General features: G+C 36.2%; 5 protein-coding genes, 1 long non-coding RNA gene and 2 other non-coding genes across 9 annotated transcripts; 4 read left to right on the top strand and 4 right to left on the bottom strand.

Annotated features, from left to right (window-relative positions):
* The first annotated feature begins 662 nt into the window (after positions 1-662).
* On the top strand, positions 663-1,573 carry LOC17884953. The gene has a single exon (XM_006291994.2). The coding sequence runs from the start codon at positions 935-937 to the stop codon at positions 1,295-1,297; it is 363 nt and encodes a 120-aa protein (XP_006292056.1). The 5' UTR covers positions 663-934; the 3' UTR covers positions 1,298-1,573.
* Positions 1,574-2,188: 615 nt separating this feature from the next.
* LOC111830696 lies at positions 2,189-2,949 on the bottom strand. Its single transcript, XR_002834026.1, has 2 exons — positions 2,642-2,949; positions 2,189-2,561 (listed from the first exon to the last, which is right to left on the bottom strand). It is a non-coding gene; the product is annotated as an uncharacterized LOC111830696 (long non-coding RNA).
* A 596-nt stretch (positions 2,950-3,545) lies between these two features.
* On the bottom strand, positions 3,546-5,969 carry LOC17886722 (4-hydroxy-tetrahydrodipicolinate reductase 2, chloroplastic). Its single transcript, XM_006291355.2, has 9 exons — positions 5,777-5,969; positions 5,462-5,681; positions 4,993-5,230; positions 4,735-4,868; positions 4,562-4,636; positions 4,376-4,477; positions 4,155-4,264; positions 3,966-4,053; positions 3,546-3,863 (listed from the first exon to the last, which is right to left on the bottom strand). The coding sequence occupies exons 1-9, from the start codon at positions 5,788-5,790 to the stop codon at positions 3,795-3,797; spliced, it is 1,050 nt and encodes a 349-aa protein (XP_006291417.1). The 5' UTR covers positions 5,791-5,969; the 3' UTR covers positions 3,546-3,794.
* A 3,224-nt stretch (positions 5,970-9,193) lies between these two features.
* LOC17884987 (protein AUXIN-REGULATED GENE INVOLVED IN ORGAN SIZE) lies at positions 9,194-10,340 on the top strand. 2 transcript variants are annotated; one of them, XM_023783450.1, is made up of 2 exons: positions 9,194-9,413; positions 9,496-10,340. In XM_023783450.1, the coding sequence occupies exon 2, from the start codon at positions 9,843-9,845 to the stop codon at positions 10,242-10,244; it is 402 nt and encodes a 133-aa protein (XP_023639218.1). In that variant the 5' UTR covers positions 9,194-9,413; positions 9,496-9,842; the 3' UTR covers positions 10,245-10,340. The 2 variants fall into 2 exon arrangements, with proteins under 2 accessions (XP_023639218.1, XP_006292699.1); XM_006292637.2 differs by having other exon boundaries at positions 9,534-10,340.
* Positions 10,341-10,436: 96 nt separating this feature from the next.
* LOC17885991 (ankyrin repeat protein SKIP35) lies at positions 10,437-13,748 on the bottom strand. The gene is made up of 4 exons (XM_006290691.2): positions 13,670-13,748; positions 12,449-13,442; positions 11,552-11,984; positions 10,437-11,473 (listed from the first exon to the last, which is right to left on the bottom strand). The coding sequence occupies exons 2-4, from the start codon at positions 13,063-13,065 to the stop codon at positions 10,676-10,678; spliced, it is 1,848 nt and encodes a 615-aa protein (XP_006290753.1). The 5' UTR covers positions 13,066-13,442; positions 13,670-13,748; the 3' UTR covers positions 10,437-10,675.
* A 2,102-nt stretch (positions 13,749-15,850) lies between these two features.
* Positions 15,851-19,398, top strand: LOC17885170 (guanosine nucleotide diphosphate dissociation inhibitor 2). The gene is made up of 13 exons (XM_006291075.2): positions 15,851-16,064; positions 16,479-16,541; positions 16,625-16,708; positions 16,803-16,910; positions 16,984-17,156; positions 17,253-17,364; positions 17,462-17,542; positions 17,650-17,712; positions 17,841-17,942; positions 18,256-18,380; positions 18,681-18,891; positions 18,979-19,053; positions 19,147-19,398. Exons 1-13 carry the CDS (start codon positions 15,978-15,980, stop codon positions 19,195-19,197), a joined length of 1,335 nt encoding a protein of 444 aa, XP_006291137.1. The 5' UTR covers positions 15,851-15,977; the 3' UTR covers positions 19,198-19,398.
* Positions 19,399-19,615: 217 nt separating this feature from the next.
* On the top strand, positions 19,616-19,689 carry TRNAV-AAC. The gene has a single exon. It is a non-coding gene; the product is annotated as a tRNA-Val (tRNA).
* Positions 19,690-19,745: 56 nt separating this feature from the next.
* On the bottom strand, positions 19,746-19,817 carry TRNAD-GUC. The gene has a single exon. It is a non-coding gene; the product is annotated as a tRNA-Asp (tRNA).
* Between the last annotated feature and the right edge of the window lie 502 nt (positions 19,818-20,319).

Consider the following 20,319-nt stretch of genomic DNA (forward strand, 5'->3'; position numbering starts at 1 on the left):
GTGTATTCTGTATTTATACCATTAACCAATACTCAATAACCGGATCTCTATTGATTCTTGATAACCGGAGTTAACCACCTCATTATCTCAATAAAAAAGACGGCACTCGTTTTTTTTTTTTGGGGAGAGTGATTCTCGCGTTTTCCTATTTATATGCTTCCATTGTTTTTTGTTTTTTCTTATTTATGATTCGTTTTATTAAAGATAAATCCAATGTCGATCCTACTATAAGTTTTGTGAATAATGCAACAGTTTCTAAAAATAATAATTAGCATATTTTTATACATAAGTTTTGTGAATAATGCAACAGTTTCTAAAAATAATAATTAGCATATTTTTATACAAGTGTTTCTTGCTACTCTTAATTCTATTTTTTCTTCTTCTAGATTAGAGAGTTTTGATTTTAATATTGAATCTTGCAACTATTAAATTAAGTACACATAGTTCTTAACATGTTATTTATGTAGTTTTTTTTTTTGGAAGATATTGATGTGGTTTTAAATAGAAAATTAAAAGGAGAAAATAACACTAATTAAAAACAGTGAAATCCCATAAAATCTAAATTAAACAAATAGTAAATGTGTAATTCAAAATCCCAGCAATGAAATAATGAAATTTAACAGAAAAGAAAATTGAAAACCAATTAATATTGTCAACAACCAATACTTAAAGTATAAAGAGGAAAGGAAAGATAGACAAAGATAAAATTGATGGAAGGTGTGTCTTTGTGATTTAACACACCAAACCACTACCCAACCCAATAAACCTCCCAACCTCCCCCCATATATTTACAGAAGCCCTTTCCTCTTCTTCTTCTTGTTTTTTTTTTCGTTTTACTTGCTATTATTCTTTCTTTCTTCAAGAGATCATATACACACACAGACACAAAAACATAACAAAGATAGAAAGAACAAGGTGAGCAAGAAAAGACTCAATGGATGGTTTGATTCCAATGGCGTTTAAGGCTATGAAGAAAAACAGGACTCGCCGGCGTTACGAGTGTCTCTCTTCCTCAGCCGGCACGACTACATATTCCTACGACCACTTCCCTTTCGCCGCTACATCCGATGTATCTCCACCCTCGTCGTCTTTTGATCATATAGAGACGAATAAAGTTGGTGTTCAACAACGCCACCGCCGTGGTTGGTCGGTTGAAGATTTCTCTTCCATTTCTTGTCGGGAAGGAAGAAGATCTGGTGCCGACGGCAGCGGAGACATCGGTTGCTCCCCGTCACGGCGAGGACAGCTTGTGAGGAATAGAAGCCATAGATTGTTCTCTTGTGTCTCTGGTGAATAATTTAATTATTCATCCCATACAAAAAAAAAAAGCTTTTATTTGCATCATCTGGTTTAGTGTTATGGACCTATGGTTGACTTTTTTTTTGTTACGAAAGTTTGAAGTCGTTGGGGGGAAAGAATGCAAATTTTGTACTTCTGGGTGATATTCCAATATTGATGTGTAAAGTTTTGGGGTTTTAGTTCACAGTTATGTTTATTTGGGGCTCAAATCATAAAAAAGGAAACTTTAGCAGATCGAAATAATTTACTATTTTTGTTTTTTTCCAAAAGTCTTCACCTAATATGTACAGTGGACGATGCGCTAGCTGTAATGCGTACACGGTGTTTGTTTGAAACTTGCGTACATCATCATCACTTAACATTATGGAAACCTTTTTAATAGAAAACCCTTTTTTTTTTTTTTTGAACACCACTTAACATTAAACATGAGAAAACCCTTTTTAATAGAAAAACCTACTACTTATTTTATTCTTCATTGTGCCCACTAATGAAGGATAAAAGAAATATATTTTCAAATTTCAATTAAGATGGCTAATAACTTTTTACGTTCATAATCCATTTCTTGACTAACTATGATTCTCCTTTATGTAGCATGCAAAACTGAAGTTTGAACTTGAGTTTGGGTATAGAAAGTTAGAGCTTCCTCATTTGTTGAAGACTTGAAGTCATTACACAACTCGACCGGTATAAGAGGTGATAACAGGGCCACTCGACCTAGTCAATAGTCATAGTCCCAAAGGTCCCAAAGACATATCCTCAACAACTTTGATGTTTTAATGCCGCAACATTATTTAAGAATTATTCTGAAACTGGTCTGGATTTGATCTTTCTATGAACACTCTTTTTTAGAAATAAGGAATCTTGTGGAACCGCATTAAAAACTGCTATGGAAGTCAACAACCATATACATCATCATCAAAGAAGTAGTAGTAGCTAAACCAGAACAACTTAAGACTTGTTCGTTGACTTTTTTGGTCCCATTTCTCCACAACCACAACTTTTCGGAGTAGAGTAGTGTTATCTCAGAGGTACTGAGCATTGATCTTTATTTTAACATACCAAGACTTGCCTATTTTCTTTACACATCATTCATCTTTTTCTACACCGATCAATACACATAAGCTTAATTTCAAAATTCTAGACTTTACAGTTTCTAAAAGAACCTATGGCTTTAGAACTTGGGTTTCCTCTCCAAATATGTGACGACTGCAAATACAAGACCAGGATTCTTTTTCATCGGCTAAGCTATGACGACTGGTCGACTGCCAAAAAAGAAGAGCAAAACCATGTCAGAGAAGTTACAAACTTAGAATCAAATCCTTAGGTGAGATGCAATAAGTACTTCTTGAGCTGCTTTGACGATACAAAATCCTACAGACACAAAAAAAACAGTAACAAAGACGCTAAAAACATTATCAAGATTTCAAGAGGAGATGCAAAACCACGAAAGCGTTTGTTGATGGTCATCTAAACCAATCGATCAACTCGAGGATGATGAAATCGATATGCATAGATGTCAATCAACAAACACATTCAAGGGTTGCAAAAGAGAAAAACAAAACCCTGTAAAGTTCATAGTAAGTTTAAGATGTATAAAAGCAAGTTTGGGATTGTGCAAGTACAGACATTGACAAGAACATGATTCCAGACAAGAATATTCTTTGGATATTCCTAAGCATATGCTTTGGAATAAACCCTTTTCTTCTTAGCTTATTCTGATCTGAGAGGAATCCTACTGGCTAGCATGATGCAATGGAAGCATATATATATACAGTAAAAACAAATGGAAAACTCCAAACTTGTTCTCGTGGATCGATTGATCTATGCCTAAAATTCATAAAATATTTACGAGCCTTGTTGGCTGTAGACATCTCGAGCAATCTTAAAAACAAGAATTAGGGGCAGTGGGGGTAACAAGAACAGAGGTTTTAACTGAGAGGCTCTGTTTTCTAGCAGAGTGAGGCTCTGTCTTTTGATTAAACTGAGAAAAAAAAAAAAGAGACAATTTCTCAGACTATTGCATAAGCCATAAATTACTGAACCCCTACACGAAACTAACTTCGAAAGACATTGTTATGATATACTGTAGAGCATTTAACACTTCGATTTTACTCTGTTCTTTTCACAACTACCCATTTGAAAGATGCTATTAGACTGACTTCTGCTTCAAAACATTAAAGTGTTCAGTTATATTTTGATAAATTTTGGATTATATTTGATCACCAAAAGACTAGTCACACTTCCGATTTTTTATCTCTAAAGGTTTCTTAATGATCGGAACATTAAAGGTTGTCAACAGAAGATACAATGCAGACGCAGGTTTTGGTTCTCTCATTACAAAGGAAAACTAACCATACCAAGTTAAACACTCTGGTAGCTTCTTAGAGCTAAACACCAAAATTCACAGCTGACTTTTGCGCTGCTATGTTTCTACCTTCAACATCTGGTCAATGTAATCTCACTGAGGTTCTCTTGAAATTTTTCTAGAGGTTTATTCAACGCATGTTTCCCTCTCTCAAGACGTCGATCATGCTATAGATCCGCTTCTCTGCTTTAGACCGGATCTGCAATTCATGAATGTGTTTGTAGTAGATTTTCATATTAAGAAATGCGATATTCGATTCATTGATTTGTTCGAAAGAGTTTCGACGAAGAAGATGTCTAACCTTTTTGGCAAGGAAAAGCACTGCGTCGACTGTACCTTCAGCATATATTGATCTTCCGCAGACATTGTGCTGGAACTCAAAGGACACACTGCAAAAAACAAGGGTTGTTTTAATGTTACAGACCGATCAGTTTCCAGGAAATAGAGAAGACAAAAAATGAAACAATGAATGTCTTAAATCTTGCTATACGTTTTATCTGGTGATGTCAAGTGGTAACGATGGAAAGCATGACCCAAGACATGCTCCTCAGGAACACCTACCACCTCAATCTGCTGCTTAGGATCTCGAATCAATTGTATCTGGTTTCAAAATTAAGCAAATGCAAAATGAAGAATCTTGATGAGGATGAGTACATATTATATACTAGAGAAATGATTAATTTAGAGGACAAAGTACAAGTAAAAAAACACCTGGTCCATGTCGTAAGACACACCCAATTTCTGAAAGCAAGAAATAACAGCTTTTGCAGTACCAGATGCATCCAATTTGCTAGCTTGATGAGACTCCATCACCTATTTAGATTGTACCCAATTACCCGTACTATGATGCAGCCAGTATATTCCATTCAAATGAACACCTCAAATTAGAAAAAGTACCTCTAAGGAATAACCAGCAAATGCACCAGGAAACTGCTCAGACATGATCTCCATGGCTGCAAGAAACGCAACAACCTAGTGGACCAACCAACAAAGCAAAGATAATATGGGTCAATAAGAGTTTACATGCATAATATATAGCTTTAGTGACACACTACGTACTAAGTACGCACCTGTTTACCCATTTGTGGGGAGATCACAGCATATATCCTTGATTCCTCTACAGTTTTATACAATTTTGTCCTGTCTCCTCCAGTTGTACCCATAACGAAGGGAACTCCTACTTTGCCATATAGCTCTGCATTATCTACATTTTGCAAAAGGAATAAAACATAGCCTTTGAAATCAACAAACTGCAGACAAACAGATTCTACGCACAATTTAATCATAATAATGTTAGAAATAGAAGTTTCTAAGATACATAGATGTACCATTTACTGCAGAGGGGATTGTATAGTCCACAACAATTAGTTCGGGGTACTTTTCAAACACCGAAGAAAGAACCTTCTCTCTTTCAGTAGGACCATGAACAAGAATCTCCTTCCCACAGACCTCAACTGTCTGGCCAGCCTCTTCAGCAGAACCAAATGATGTAGGAACAACATTCACTCCAGCGGAATCTGCCGCTTTGATGACAGCTTTTCCAATTTTGCCACTGCATCCATTCACCTAAGGTACAAATTAAAGAGAGAGAAAGAATGGCTTAGCTTAATTCTACAATTACACTGCCACAAGAATCCTACTCGCTTCAAAAACTGTAACTTGACCCTAAAAGATTGCTATTGCTAGCAAAAGGCAAAAGCTTTCTATCCGGGAAATGACAATCATCACAGAAACACATCAATGCAACAAATGCTAAATTTTCACAGCTCAAGAGTTGTTTCGGAAATAATCAGCTACCATGATAGATACGCCTTTACCAGGCGCAATGGAATCTCCCGCTCCCACGGAAGTCTCCGTCTTCGCCATTGACAAAACGACCGGAAAACAGCGTTTCACATTGCCGGTGAAACTAACACGGCCTTTGACACCGATCAGAGCCATTTGAGTCGTTCTAGAAGAAAACGAGAAATTGAGATTTTCAGGACGATGAAGAAACACATTGGACGCCGCCATTAGCCTGTGATCAAATCCCAGACAACGAGCAAAAACAAAATGATCAATTCATAAACCAATGCCAACAAAAAAAAAATGTAACCAGTGCAGAGAAGGTACCCATTCGCCGCCATTTTCTATACGACTCAAGATTTCTAAATTGGTCCGAGTTTGCTCCGGAGGGACGAGATCAAAGTTTAAAGTTCAAACCTTTGTCTGCAAAATTCGATCCGGCGAACAGAGACCGGTAAGATTCTAGGGTTTTAGACATTTTCACTATTACGTCAGCTCCTAAACCTTCTGTTTAAGGGTGCGGTGTTTCAATCTAAACCGGAAAGTATAGCTAAAGTGAAAACGGCAATGTCTCTTTTTTTTGTCGGCAAACGGCAATGTCTCTTTTAATTTTGATTAAACCGGAACTTCTTTAATTTTTTTCCCTAATCTAGTATATTTTAGACTTCACTGCACTTAATAAATTGGTCATGTTCATGTATCATTTTTTAAAAGTCTTTGTTACAAAGAAAATGAAAGTAAACATAGTGTTTTGGTTGAATCCTACGTATCTAATACATGGCTACAACAATTGAATTTGGACCATAAAAATTGGGATATTTAGGGTTAAATGCAATGAACCCAAGTGACCGACCTCAGGGAGAAGCAGATGATGTACATGTTTTTCTTTTTCTTATCATCATTCGTTTAATATCACTTTCATTTTGTGATGCTTGATTAATTAAAGCTTTGATAAAACAAAAGTCTAAACCCATAAAAGTGTATTACTTATTCTTGTCTTTGTCACCCTATTTTTCTTTTTTCTTATGATACTCTGAACCTAATCTTGGATGATGAACCAAGTTATGTCTCACGTCATTTGTCATACTCCTAAATTTTGGATGACAAATGACGAGAGAGCACTTTTCAATTAAATTGCTTTCATGCATGATCATGATGATGATAAAAACATCACTCATGAAAACGACCAATCTCTATTAATAGACCAACCACATAAATGTTCCGGAGCTATTAAATTAGAGATGATTGTCGGGGGAGAGACGGATCTTTAATTTCAAAATAATACTTCAGATTAAATTTCAACATGATGAACAAAATAATTTACGTGTAATTTCGTTTTTAAAAAGCAAACACATACATAATTGGAGAGGATGGGGACTAAAGAGACGTACGAGGAATATTAATAGGCAAGTTGGTTTGGTCGAGAGAGGACTCGAGAGAGGTGATAAAATGCATTGTATCAAAGGCAAAGAGAGCCACGTGAAGTTACATGTGCCGTTCGATCCTCAATGTCTGTCTCATTGCCTTTCTCCTTAATAAATCAACAAAACTATACTGGTCAGAGTATTATTTATTCATCTTACAAAAAAAAAAAGCTGATCAACAAAAGATATTAAAAAACAAAAAAAACTCGAGTGAAACTGTGTATATGGACCTCGTTATATTATATATTGAGATTATTGTAATGCTAATGCATCAAGTGTCTAAGAATTAGACCAAAACATATGATATGTCTATGCATATGGACTGTCGAAAACTTTATGCCTATCGAAATGGTTCTTTAATGTATAAAACTTTATTAACATTTATACAACTTAAATAGTATGTAAGAAACTGTTAATCAGCAAACGTATAATGTGTAGTGTAAAGTATAGATAGGTTGAGATACATTGCTGTATATCAGTATATCCATGCTAGCTAGCTAGTTGATCTTTAGGTAAGGATATTTAGAAAAGAATAGTATATAAATAGAGAGTATATAAGTAGGAATCGTATTGGTCTATCTATATAAACATGCCTGACTCGTTCGTTAGAAAGACAGAGGGAATATATGATAATACTAAAGCTTAAAGAAAAGAAATGTATTGAAGTGTGTAGCAGATCCAGTGGACATCCAATCTAAAAGGTTTGCGGTGTTCAAGGCAATAATCATGCATATGGGTTGCCATATATACACATCTCTACATCTTCACTTTCCACCCTTTCTACTCATTTTTAAAAACACATAATATATATAAAGGATCAATTGATTGAACAAAAGTTAATTAATTGATATGTAATGTCGACGAAAGAGTTTTATTAATTAGTTTGTTTATGGTTTTATAGGAGAAGAGGGTCCATATGCTTTCCTCACTTTGGTCAACGAGATCCATATATGTTTCACCACATCCCCTAAATGATACGATCTTTTCATATCAAGAGTAGGTCTGGAAACTTTATATGGCGGATCTTTCGATCTAAACACACTTCTAGTACTACTTTTTTTTTATATTTAATTTAGGCTTATGCCGTTGCCATCCATGCAAAAATACTTTGTTGGTACACGTCAAATTAAGAGTTTATTTTAAACCTGTACTCTTCGTGTATTGTTAATTAATTTGACCTAATTAATTAAAGTAATGTTGCACGATTTTAATTGAATTAATGTGGATATAATGTAACTAGTGTTTTGTAGTATTTGGTAATCCATCAATTCCCCAAACTAGTATAATCGGTTTATATACTTCCAAAGGTCAAATACAAAAACATATAAACAACTAGACGTTGTTTCTCATGACGCCTCTCCTGACTCCTATATACGTTGCTCAATTCATTGAACCAACCATACGTGTTATCTTTACAACAGATTAAAAAAATGGTAACAAATGTTTTCCGATTTCGTAACTTCATTACGCATGTACATGTTAATCAACTATAAAACCCTTTTTAATGAAAAGATAGCGCAACCAAGGAAGGAAAAGAGTGAAAATAACGAAGAAGAGAGTCTACAGTCGATTACTTAAGCCAAGTTTAATTAATTTAGCTAAGCAAACTTCTATGTTCTCAGTGTACAGCAAACCAATTTAACCAGAACACATACTATTCCGCTCCGGACTAGCTAGACATAAGAAGGCCCGTTGTCACGTTGCTATGTCTGATCCCAGCTATTATATACAGTCAACCTCGCTTTTTATATATGAAAACAATATGAGAATCGAAGAAATGAATATAAGCTTAAATATTGGCCCCAACATATTCCACTAGAGCACATACAATCACCATATGAAATGCCTTGGACATGAACAACACTATGGGGTCCTGATCGATCCGTAAACATCGACAAAATTATTGGTAGGTACGATTAAAACGAACTATAATACTACTCTAATTAAGTCAACAATAGTAATTATACAAACATTAATCCCAGTTAGTCAGAAAAACTACTAGAAGATTACTAGTAGTTCAATTCCCAACAATTACACTGGTTTAACTGCTCTTATTCAAAAACCCATATTTAAACTCATTGATTTAAACTATATACTAAAACAAAGTATATATATATATATATATATATAGAGCGAGAAAGAGAGAGAAGGAGTCCAGGGGAGAAGAACCTTGTGATTGTGGAGGAAGACTAGGCCACACGAAATAGTTCCTTTTTTAAAAACTAAAATAAAATAAAAAATTCAAAAACTTCAAAATTCAGCAACTTGTAGCTTCTCACAATTTTGTCAGCCACTCTCCTGCTCTTCTCTTATATAAAAAACGTGTCCTCTTTTTCGTCTTTTCTAACCAAATCAGAAAAATCCCTAAATTCACTGAACCCTCCTCCCATATCTTCTGATTCTCCTCTGATCCTCTCCATCTCCTCTGCCTTTATTAGTAACCCCTTTCTTTGTTCTCCTTTCATAAGCTACTTGTCTTCCTCATTTGCCTACTAAAGCTTCTTCTTCTGATAAAGGGATTTGGCTCACACAGCTTAAAGGTACTTCCTTTCTACATAAACCAAAAAATACAGATTTTTAGACGTTTCTTTGATCGTGCTCTGTTGTCTATGATTTCTCCAGACCATAATAATCAAAACATGGACAATTTCTCTATGCAGCTTTGTTTCTAAACCGGAATCACATCAGCTCAGAATCACCCTATTTCTTTCTTCTCATCAAAGCTTCCTCTTTTATTAAGTCTCACCCATTTGAGTTAACTCATCAAAGAACTCGGCGACTTGTCTGCATCCTCGGTTTCTGAATCGTGATCTGTCTCGAACTCGTCACCGATCGTTTTGATCAAGCTGCATTGGCTAACCAAAAAAAAAAGCTCGTTGGTTCTAACTTAAAAAAAGATCAGATCTTTGTTCTAATTTGTCTCACCGGTCTTCTAAATCCGAAATCAGAACCAAGGAAAGCCTCGTCAGATGATTCGCGAAATCTCAAACTTAGAAAAAGATATCAAAGGCCGTTGCTCAAACAATCTAGTGATGGACTTGGGAAGAAACAATCGTAAAAACGTGAGCTTTCGAAGTTCGCCGGAGAAAAGCAAGCAAGAGTTACGGCGGAGCTTCTCGTCGCAGAAAAGGCTGATGATCCCGGCGAATTGTTTCAGTTTGGAGTCTCTGTTTCTGCTGGTGTGTCTCACGGCGTCTCTGTTAATACTCCCGTTAGTTTTGCCGCCGTTACCTCCGCCTCCGTTTATGCTGCTTTTGGTTCCGATCGGGATTATGGTTTTACTCCTTGTTCTTGCCTTCATGCCTTCTTCCGATTCTAATGCTTCTGCTCATACTACTAGTAATCGAGATGTAACTTGCCGTTTTATCTAATTTTTATTTCACAACTTCAAAATTACATAGTTAAACCAATGCAATATGGATGTAAAATAATTAAAGCTGAAAGGGCAATATACCACAAATTCGAAATTGCCATGGTACTAATTGATGATATACAGTAGTAGTAACGGAAGTTAAATATTACATTAAATTATTATATTATAATATATATATTTTAGAAGGAGATAAAAAAAACGAACAACGCAATAATAAGGGAAATGGAGAGAATGGGGAAATAGAGACAAATGATTAAAGTAGAAATTATACAAGAAATAAGAAACCCCTCACTCTCACTTGATCATCATCTCAAACCCGATATCCCATATATCCGTTAAAATCGTAAAATTTTGTTGTTTCCTTTCTTATTTGTCAAACTATCCATAGAGAAGGAGGAGTGTAAGCACCAAAAGCAGAGTCCATTTGTTTCAACCGAAAATGGCGGTGAGGTGATGCTCCAGAACCGACATAAGGTGATGAGTCTCGCTTACTTCCACTACTGCAACACCACAACCTTGAAGCTGTCTCACAGCTTCCACAAGCTGTCCTCTTAACCTCTGAGACAGTAAACGCCCATCTGCCTTCACGCACTCTCTGTACAGCGGCATGTAGGCTATCGCTACTCTCAGCGGCGCAGGAAGATCCCTTATTGATATCTCCGACTCCCCTCTTTTCAAAACTCTCATGAAATTCATGAAATCTTCATGACTTTCTCTCATTCCTTTCTCAAAAGCTGATTCAGACCAGTGCTCTTGGAGAAATGATTTTAGATCTGAAGGAACGGATTCGTCTTCTGATGCCCTCGCAATGCTGTCTGCGACTGAGTATGTAGCCGTGGAATCTCCTAAGAAGTCTGATTTGAGCAGAAACTCTACTCCTTGGAGAGACCCTCCGCTTCTTTCTCCAGCTGCTTTGAGGATTTCTATGCTGAGAGCGGTTAGGACAGGTGGTGGAACTCGTGGGAGCAGATAAGCAGCGACCTCCACTTGGCAACTTGAAGTGGCGGCTGTTAGTGCCAAGCACAGCTCCATGTCACGGCAACCTCTTTTCACAAACCATTGAACAACCTGCATGCAACCTCTCTCTGCTGCTCTCATCAAGGGACCCAAGAAGGCAATGGCATTACCTTCTTCCACTAGGCACTTCATTGTACCGATTTTACAATAATGTGAGGCAAAGCCGAGAGCTAAGTCCACATCAACATCTAAGCTGTTCCTTTGAGCAATCTGCACCGATATATCCAAAATTTGAGAAACAAAAAGAGACCTTTAAGTCTAAAAGCAATCAAAAGAATATAAGCTTACCTGCAACAAGACACGGACAAGTTCTGTACTACCAAAACGTGAAGCTTCAAGGAAACATTGATTCACGTTATCTGCACCACCTTCAACCAGCATACCAAGCAGTCCCTGTATGACAGTAGCTGATATCCCAGATGCCCAACCAGGATCAAACGAATTCGAGAACAGAGTAAGGGGGAAACAAGCTGCATCGAAGGCCTCAGTGAAGTCTCTTCCTGAGAGATGGTTTCCTGCTAGATCTAAGAACATCTTGAAAGCAGAAAGCTGTAATTCAATCTCCGCAGCTGAATTTTGGCTAACCCTACCCCTTGCTCCCTGGCATCGGGAGTGGAAACCTATACATTTGAGAGCCCATTCAGTGAACTTCTGAACTTTGGCACCAGCCTCTGCTTTCAGAATCTCATCCCCATTGCACTCTTGGAGACGCTCATGCAACCTATATTTTATTATGTACAAACGAAATATGAACTCGAACTTAAATTTTTACACATTTTTATTGAAGCCATTCATTTAAAAACACCTCTCCCTCTCTTGACCAATGATAGAAAAACCAACAGGCAGATGAAAATGAGAACTACAGACAAGTTTACAACTCATCTATATGGAAAAGCTCATACAAAAGTGCACAAAGAAAAATGCACATCATAAGCTAGCAAGTGGATAAGAAGCCATTAAACATAAATAACTGATTTCATGTTTTACTAACCAAGGATTTTATGTCTATTAAATTTAGCAGTATCAATGCTCACAAACGACTACTTGCAGATGTAACCAATCACACTATAACAAGCAAACATATGTGTGACTAACAAATATATCCGTGAGTGGGGAAAAAGGAATCATAGAAACAGCGAACAAGTCTAAGCATCACTAATGAAAACTAAAGGATGGCATATGTACCTTTGAGCCATAACAGTAACTGTATCAGCAAGACTCATTGTCCGGCTCTGGCAAGCAGAGACACATGAAGCAAGAAACGAAGTCCTAAGTGCAGCTCTCGTAAAGTCATGAGCACCATGACATATGATCTTCTTAATCAATCCTGTGGTCCCCAGAAACTCAGGCTTTGTACTCAAGAACCAAACTGAATCAAGACCAATGCACAACAAATCATTCAAAGTTTGTTGATCAGCCAACTGAATCAATCTCTCAGCAAGTTCCCAATCGAGTGAGGTAACAGCGCCTTGGAAGAGTCGACCCAACTCGATTCTTTCTTGCCTATTAAGCTTTTTCTGCTGCTGCTGCCCAATATTTTCGATCTCAACGAGATCATCACTCCCTTTGAAATGTAGTTTCTTAGCGCTACAACCGCAGCATTCGCCTGAATTAGTACCAGCAGGATCATTTCCTATCAAAGGTGCGTCTCTGGGAAAAACCACATTACTCCCCTCGCCTCCTTCGTATCTCTGAGATGAAGCAATGGTTTCAGTTTTCACCTCGGAGCAGAAAGGCTCATCAGGGTACATCTGATCACTTAACTTGATGTTATCTTCTTCACACACACCTTCTTTCTCCATCCTTTGTCAAGCCGTAACTTCACAAACCAAACTCAAAAAAGAAGCACACGAATCATTCCTCCCAAAAGCTAGGCGGACAAGAGACCCACTAAACAAACAAATCTACTCTAGAGCAAAAACCCATTCCTTGAAATCTCATATTCTTCTAAAAGCAGACAGCCACCGATATCTCCAACAAATGATATGAAAAAATAAAATCAAAAGAGCGAAAAGGGTCTCAACATTTCCGGCAACAGAAATCTACAAATAAAAACCCAAAGCAGTGTGATCCAACCAAAAAGTTCTGATCAGCGTAAATCTCTGGAACGATCGTTTCCCTTGAGCGCGCGCACTTAGCTCATGACCATGGCATAAGAAAATCAACAAGCAAAACAACCCTAGAAATGAAACGAATACATCACCATCAGCCAAAATCTCCAATTAGATTCGCGTATATATATATATGAAAACAAAAAACACAGATTAACAGAGTGGACACCAAATTGGAAACCCGATCGGATAAAAAAACGAATCGAGTTTCAGAAAAAACGCGAAGAAGAACGTAATTTGTAGGTCTAATACATATGAAACCAAAGAGAGAGAGAGAGAGAGAGAATGGAGAAACCTGGACAAGAGAAGGGAGAGAGAAAGAGAAAGAGAGGCTGAGAAAAACCCTGTGCATCGATTCGGGTTCTTGTTTTTTCATTTGACAGATTTTTTTTATTTTTCAATTATTGAATTACTTGACAAATTTGTTGCTTTTTTTACAAACATTATTCTCTTTCGAATTTTTTATTTTACATTTTTCTACCGAATCTTATATTTTATTAACTATAGTAATTATAGATTCTCTATTCTCTTTCTTCGTTCGCTGTTATCTTTTGATTAATTTCCATTTTCATTTTCAGGACCTATATGTATATGATATCTAATAATATTATATACCTCAATGTCTCAATCTAATGACTAGACAAATCATATGAAGGACAAAAAAAGACTTAGGAAGTTTATAGATGAGAATAATTCAACTCACAGTGTAAATGGTCTCTCATTTTTTCTTTTTTTCTTTTGGTTCTCCTGTACATGAGTGAATACAGTATGTTATAGCAAAATTATAAACTTTCTTTTTAAAAAATTCGATCTTTTTTATTCTTAGTGGTAGTGTTGTTTTGTTTTTGTGCAAAAGCAAGTAGTATTGCTTAATGTTGTTTTTTTTAATAATAATTACGTAGATTAAGGAAAAAGGTAAAACAAAGCATATGTAGTATAATATGGATATGACGTAATGAAAAAGGTCGAAAGTGGAAGAGGTTGAGGTGTGTTGTGTCTTTTAGGGGCGTGGGGTTAATTAAATGATCTCAAAAGTGATGGAACTGAAAATTACGAATTTATAATTAAGAAAGTTCAAACACAATTAAGTTTTATACGTTTCACTTCTCTAACTTTTTTAGTATTTGATGAATATTTTTGCAATTGTTCAAAAAAATCCACCAAAATTACTTCTCTCTAGAAAGTAGAATCTATCTCAAGAGCCAAAGAGCCAATTTGTATTGTTTGTTACTCTGTGTATGGATCTGGGTTTCTACAAATCAGCAAAGTATTGGCTATATGGTCTCTTCATACTTCATAGCTGTAAAAGGATCATCAGCTATATCAATCCAAAGTCCATTGGAAAACTGGTACTGAAGCAATGAAGCTTTACGGGATGCAACAAGTAATTAAATAAAGTGTTATTAAGGCTTCACATGAGTCACTTTGTGAAGAAGAGATTCTAAAATACTCGTTAATTATAAGCCATGCACTTGAAGACAGCTCAGTTTGGAGACAATTCACATATTACAACATATAATATGTGAGTTATATACATAAAAAAGCCTCTGCTCAGCCAAGTAATGTACAGTTTTAACTTTATGCAAATTAGTAAGGAAACCATAAAAAAGAGAGTGGTTGATCTATAGCTGCCTTGAATTTTTTAATCAATTCTCAAAACTACGTTCTATTATCTAAGGAAACTAGATTGCTGCACGATGTTACGTCAAATTTGGGGTTTGTATTTATTTATTTTTAATTACTAGTTAACGCGTTTCAATCATGTTAAACATTATAAATTATACAATTTTGTGAAGTATTCAATGGATGGTGATGTAATACTAGATGCTAAACATGGTTTTATTAAATTTATCGAAGAACCCACAATCAATTATTTTCAATAAATAAAATTCAGTAAAAAACATCTATAATGCGTGTAAGCGAGCTAAACAAATACAAGTATATATACTTTTAAATATTTAAAATTATAAGTATCAACATCAACAGGGAAATGCTTTGCTTTTGAAATTATTACAACTAGTTTAAAAGATTATTAATTGTCATCATCATCTCGATTTTAATTGTGCTATGCTTTCTTCCTCTACTTTATTGTTATTGTAATATACGAAAAGGACTTGCAACTTTGTTAATATAGCTTTGTTAATCTATCCCAAGCCTTGTAGTTATATCTCTTCACTTAAATTAGACGATAGTTAAGGTATCGACCCAAAAATATTTATTCTAAGCAATTTCACTAATTAAAATTCTAGTGTAAGTGTACGAAATTTTCTAATTTAATTATTATCATTTTTTGTTGGACTAATTGGTTTTTAGTTTAGTTAAACACTTACTGAGTTATAAAAAAAAAAAATACTTTAGATCTGGGGGAAAATTATTATTAATTTAAAAATATAATTCGACATCTGGTTAATTTGTATTTACGGTTATGCCATGGAAACCTTATTACCCATTCTACAAACAAGGCATCTCTTTTTTCCTTTTTTCTTCTAATAGACAGACAAACTTGGCTCACTCATCTAATCTCCCTCGACGATCTCACAACTCATTTCTCTCTGTATTCATTCACCGATCTCTTTCTCTCTTCTGCTCGAAATCAATCAGCCATGGATGAAGAGTACGAGGTTATCGTTCTCGGCACCGGTCTCAAGGAGTGTATTCTCAGCGGTCTCCTTTCCGTCGATGGTGTCAAGGTCTCGATCCTCTCTCCTCTCGATTCGTTTTTCGTTTGTTTCTTTCTAATCCTTTGATATGAACCTCTGAATTCATTATTGATTTCTGGGTTATTGCTTTGATCGGGATATACGATGAACGGATCTCGGTGAGAATAGATCTCCTATTGTATGATCTGAGCTCCGGTTATGGATTAGATGTGATTAAATAAAAAATTTATTGTCGAGTTTTGAGTGAGGAGATGATTGATAAATTGTTTGGTCTGTAATTACTTCAGATATGTGTTATAATGCGATCGCTTCTGTGAGATTTTACACAAGTTTCCATGGTTCCATTGACCTGCCTCATGATCTGATGGATAATGATGCATTGTTGTTTTAAGAAGTCATTGTTGTAGTCGACTGATTGTGTTGTTTTCTGAATATCTCGGGTAGGTGCTTCACATGGACAGGAATGACTACTATGGTGGAGAATCAACGTCGCTTAATCTCAATCAGGTTCGTCTTTATGAATGTTCTTTCAATGTTTTTACCAGTTACTTTTATTTAAATTTATTTTTTATTTCGTTTTTTTTTTGCAGCTTTGGAAGAAGTTCAGGGGAGAAGAGAAGGCTCCTGAGCACTTAGGCGCTAGCAGGGATTACAATGTTGACATGATGCCTAAGGTATTATTATTGTTATTAGCTGCCATTGTAATATTTTTATGCTAATTGTATCAATGCCACTTTCTAACTTTTATCTCTCAATGCGATTGACCAGTTTATGATGGGAAATGGCAAGCTTGTTCGTACTCTTATTCATACAGATGTTACAAAGTATCTGTCTTTCAAAGCTGTTGATGGGAGCTACGTTTTCGTTAAAGGGAAGGTAAAAGCTTTTCATTGATGTATCGGTTGCAGTATTTTACAAAATCATTTTACTGATGAAAAATTTCTTACAGGTTCAAAAAGTGCCAGCTACTCCTATGGAGGCCCTGAAATCTCCTCTCATGGGTATATTTGAGAAACGTCGAGCCGGCAAATTTTTCAGTTTTGTTCAGGAATACGATGAGACGGACCCAAAAACACACAATGGAATGGATTTGACCAGAGTTACAACAAAGGAACTGATTGCGTAAGCTGGTGTTCTAATTCCTTCTAGCGTTTATTGGCGTTATTGACATTCATTTAAGATTATAAGTGGCTGACCATTTATGTGACATTTTGGCAGGAAATTTGGTCTTGATGACAACACTATTGACTTTATTGGTCATGCAGTGGCACTTCACACGAATGACCAACATCTTCATCAACCCGCCTTCGATACTGTAATGAGAATGAAGGTGAACTTTTTTGTCAGAATTGTCTCCCTTATTTTAAAAGCTCTACATTTAGTTCTGAAGCAGCTAAGTTGACATTCTTGCTTGAAATGCTGGTTAGCTCTATGCAGAATCGCTTGCACGTTTCCAAGGAACCTCTCCGTATATTTATCCTCTCTATGGATTGGGAGAACTACCCCAGGTTTTGTGTCATTTCGATCTTTGCCTTCGTTGCTTGAATTTTCTTAACTTTTAGATGATTATTGCTTGATTCTTCTGTGACTCGCTCTATCTTTTCTCTTTGTTCAGGCATTTGCACGGCTTAGTGCTGTCTATGGTGGCACATATATGTTGAACAAACCTGAGTGCAAGGTATTACTTATCGTTAGCTTTTTGTTTTCTCTTGGTGCAAACTGCAAATTATGCAAGAGGGGAAATGAGCGTGAGATTGTATTGGAGGGATGCTGTACTCATATACAGCAATGTTAATCTTACGCCAGGTAGAGTTTGACGAGGAAGGCAAAGTTACTGGTGTAACATCTGAGGGAGAGACTGCCAAATGCAAAAAGGTTGTGTGTGACCCTTCTTACCTCCCAAACAAGGTAATAATGCAGTTCTTAGCATGTGTAAATATTCAATTATGATTTAACTGTGTCCATGCTGATCTAGTAGAGCAGGACTGTTATAAAGTACATAGCTTTTCCTGATACTTATGACTTTTGCTGTTGGACCTATGGCCTGTTCATTATGCTGGTTGATTTCCATTGTTTTTATTTTCATTTACACATTTAGTTCTTCTCCTGGTGTTGACTAGACTGTGATCTTGGTCAGAATGTTTTAATATACATTTTTTGGGTATATATATATACTCGTTTATGATGTTTCATAATATGATGATTAATCACATTCAAACAGGTTAGGAAGATTGGCAGGGTTGCTCGGGCCATCGCAATTATGAGCCACCCGATTCCAAACACCAACGATTCTCACTCAGTCCAGGTCATCATACCTCAGAAACAGTTGGCCCGCAGATCGGATATGTAAGTTCTTTTTTGCCTTTACTTCGATAAGCCAGTGGCTGAAAGGAAATGAAATGCTTGGTGCATATGCTTTTCTTTCTTTCTCTAGTACCTAAGCTCCATCTGAATATCAATCTGAGATGTGTTTTTAAGCGTTAAGCGTGCTATAAGATTATTTTGGAACCACAGCTTGAATTGCACACACACAGAGAATAATTTCGCCAAAGTGAAAAATACAGTGATGTTTGCTTTGCCCTTTGTAATCATTCTATTGCTATAATTTTGTTGTGTCTGATGTTGTGAACCTCTACACACTGACAGGTATGTCTTCTGTTGTTCGTACTCCCACAACGTTGCTCCCAAGGGAAAATTCATCGCATTTGTGTCTACAGATGCAGAAACTGATAACCCTCAAACCGAACTAAAGCCTGGAACTGATCTGTTGGGTCCTGTTGATGAGATATTCTTCGACATGTATGATAGATACGAGCCTGTCAATGAGCCTGGTTTGGACAACTGCTTTATATCAACGGTGAGCGAGACCCATCTTTAGTTTTTATGGTTGCCTACTTTAAGTTGGATGGTTTCGAAGTATTTAACCCTTTCCCTGTCCTCACAGAGCTATGACGCAACAACACACTTTGAGACAACTGTCGCGGATGTGTTGAACATGTATACTCTAATCACGGGAAAGGTAAAAGTTGTGAAAATCTCAATGGATATATGTTGATGCGATGAAAAAAAAAAACAAAAAAAAATTGACATGATGTGTTTTCTTATGTTGCAGCAACTGGACCTAACTGTTGATCTGAGTGCTGCAAGTGCTGCTGAGGAATGAGGAACCGCTGGATCGCTCTCTCTTATGCTTGTTATGCTCATTTCTCTTTTTCTCTGACTCTTTAACTTTTGGGTTGTTGGTTTTTTATTTTCCGGTTTGAAAACAGAATTTTACCGAATGTTTAGCTCCTGACCTTGTGTTGGATTCCTCGGTTAAAGACATAAATGCTTTAAGCTCAAATCTTTTATAGCTGCTTACATATGTCTTTTTGGGTACTCTTGGAGATTTTAGAATGAAGCTGAATGTGTTTCACCAACGACAGTTTATATCGGCTAATCTTGATACGATTACTCAGAAAATTCGATTTTAGCTAGAGGTTCATCTAAATTCCATTTCATTTGCTCAGAAAATTTTAGTTAATATGTGGATGTTAACATTGTTTTGTTAATTATAGTTATATTGAAAGAAACAGCTAAAAGGTTTCGTGGTGTAGTTGGTTATCACGTCAGTCTAACACACTGAAGGTCTCCGGTTCGAACCCGGGCGAAGCCATTACCATCTTCAAAAATTTTGTTTTTAGCTTGTTTATAACAAAAAATGAAAAACTACGCCGCTGCCGGGGATCGAACCCGGGTCACCCGCGTGACAGGCGGGAATACTTACCACTATACTACAACGACTTCGTTGTTTGGATCATCCGAAGTTTTTATAATATATGTAAGATTGATCACTTTTTGTGGCAAACAAAGTTTTTGTAATACATGTAAGATTGATCACTTTTTGTGGCAAACTTTCACTGACAACAAAAATAAATAGATAAAAACAAATACTCAATCTAGTTTCTTGGACGAATACGTCCGATAGCTTCTCTCTACACACTAAAATTTTGGTTCAATACAGCTAAAATAAAAATGTTTAAAAATTGGAAAAGCGTAGGAGTGAGTACGCACTCGTTTGTTTCCCAGCCTTTACAGGCGAAAATTACGAAAGACAAAGATATATACATATATCAATTCAATGGTCTGTCTACGTTTTCCTTTATTTATATATATATGTATCATGAATACCATCAAACTATTATACCGAATGGTTACAGGTTACAACAATATCTTATCTTGTGTCATAGATAATCGTTTATAAAGAAAGTAAACCAAACTTTATCAACGAATGTAGTACAACAAC

Source organism: Capsella rubella, unplaced genomic scaffold, assembly GCF_000375325.1.
Source record: "Capsella rubella cultivar Monte Gargano unplaced genomic scaffold, Caprub1_0 scaffold_5, whole genome shotgun sequence".
In the NCBI taxonomy this organism is placed as follows: domain Eukaryota; kingdom Viridiplantae; phylum Streptophyta; class Magnoliopsida; order Brassicales; family Brassicaceae; genus Capsella; species Capsella rubella.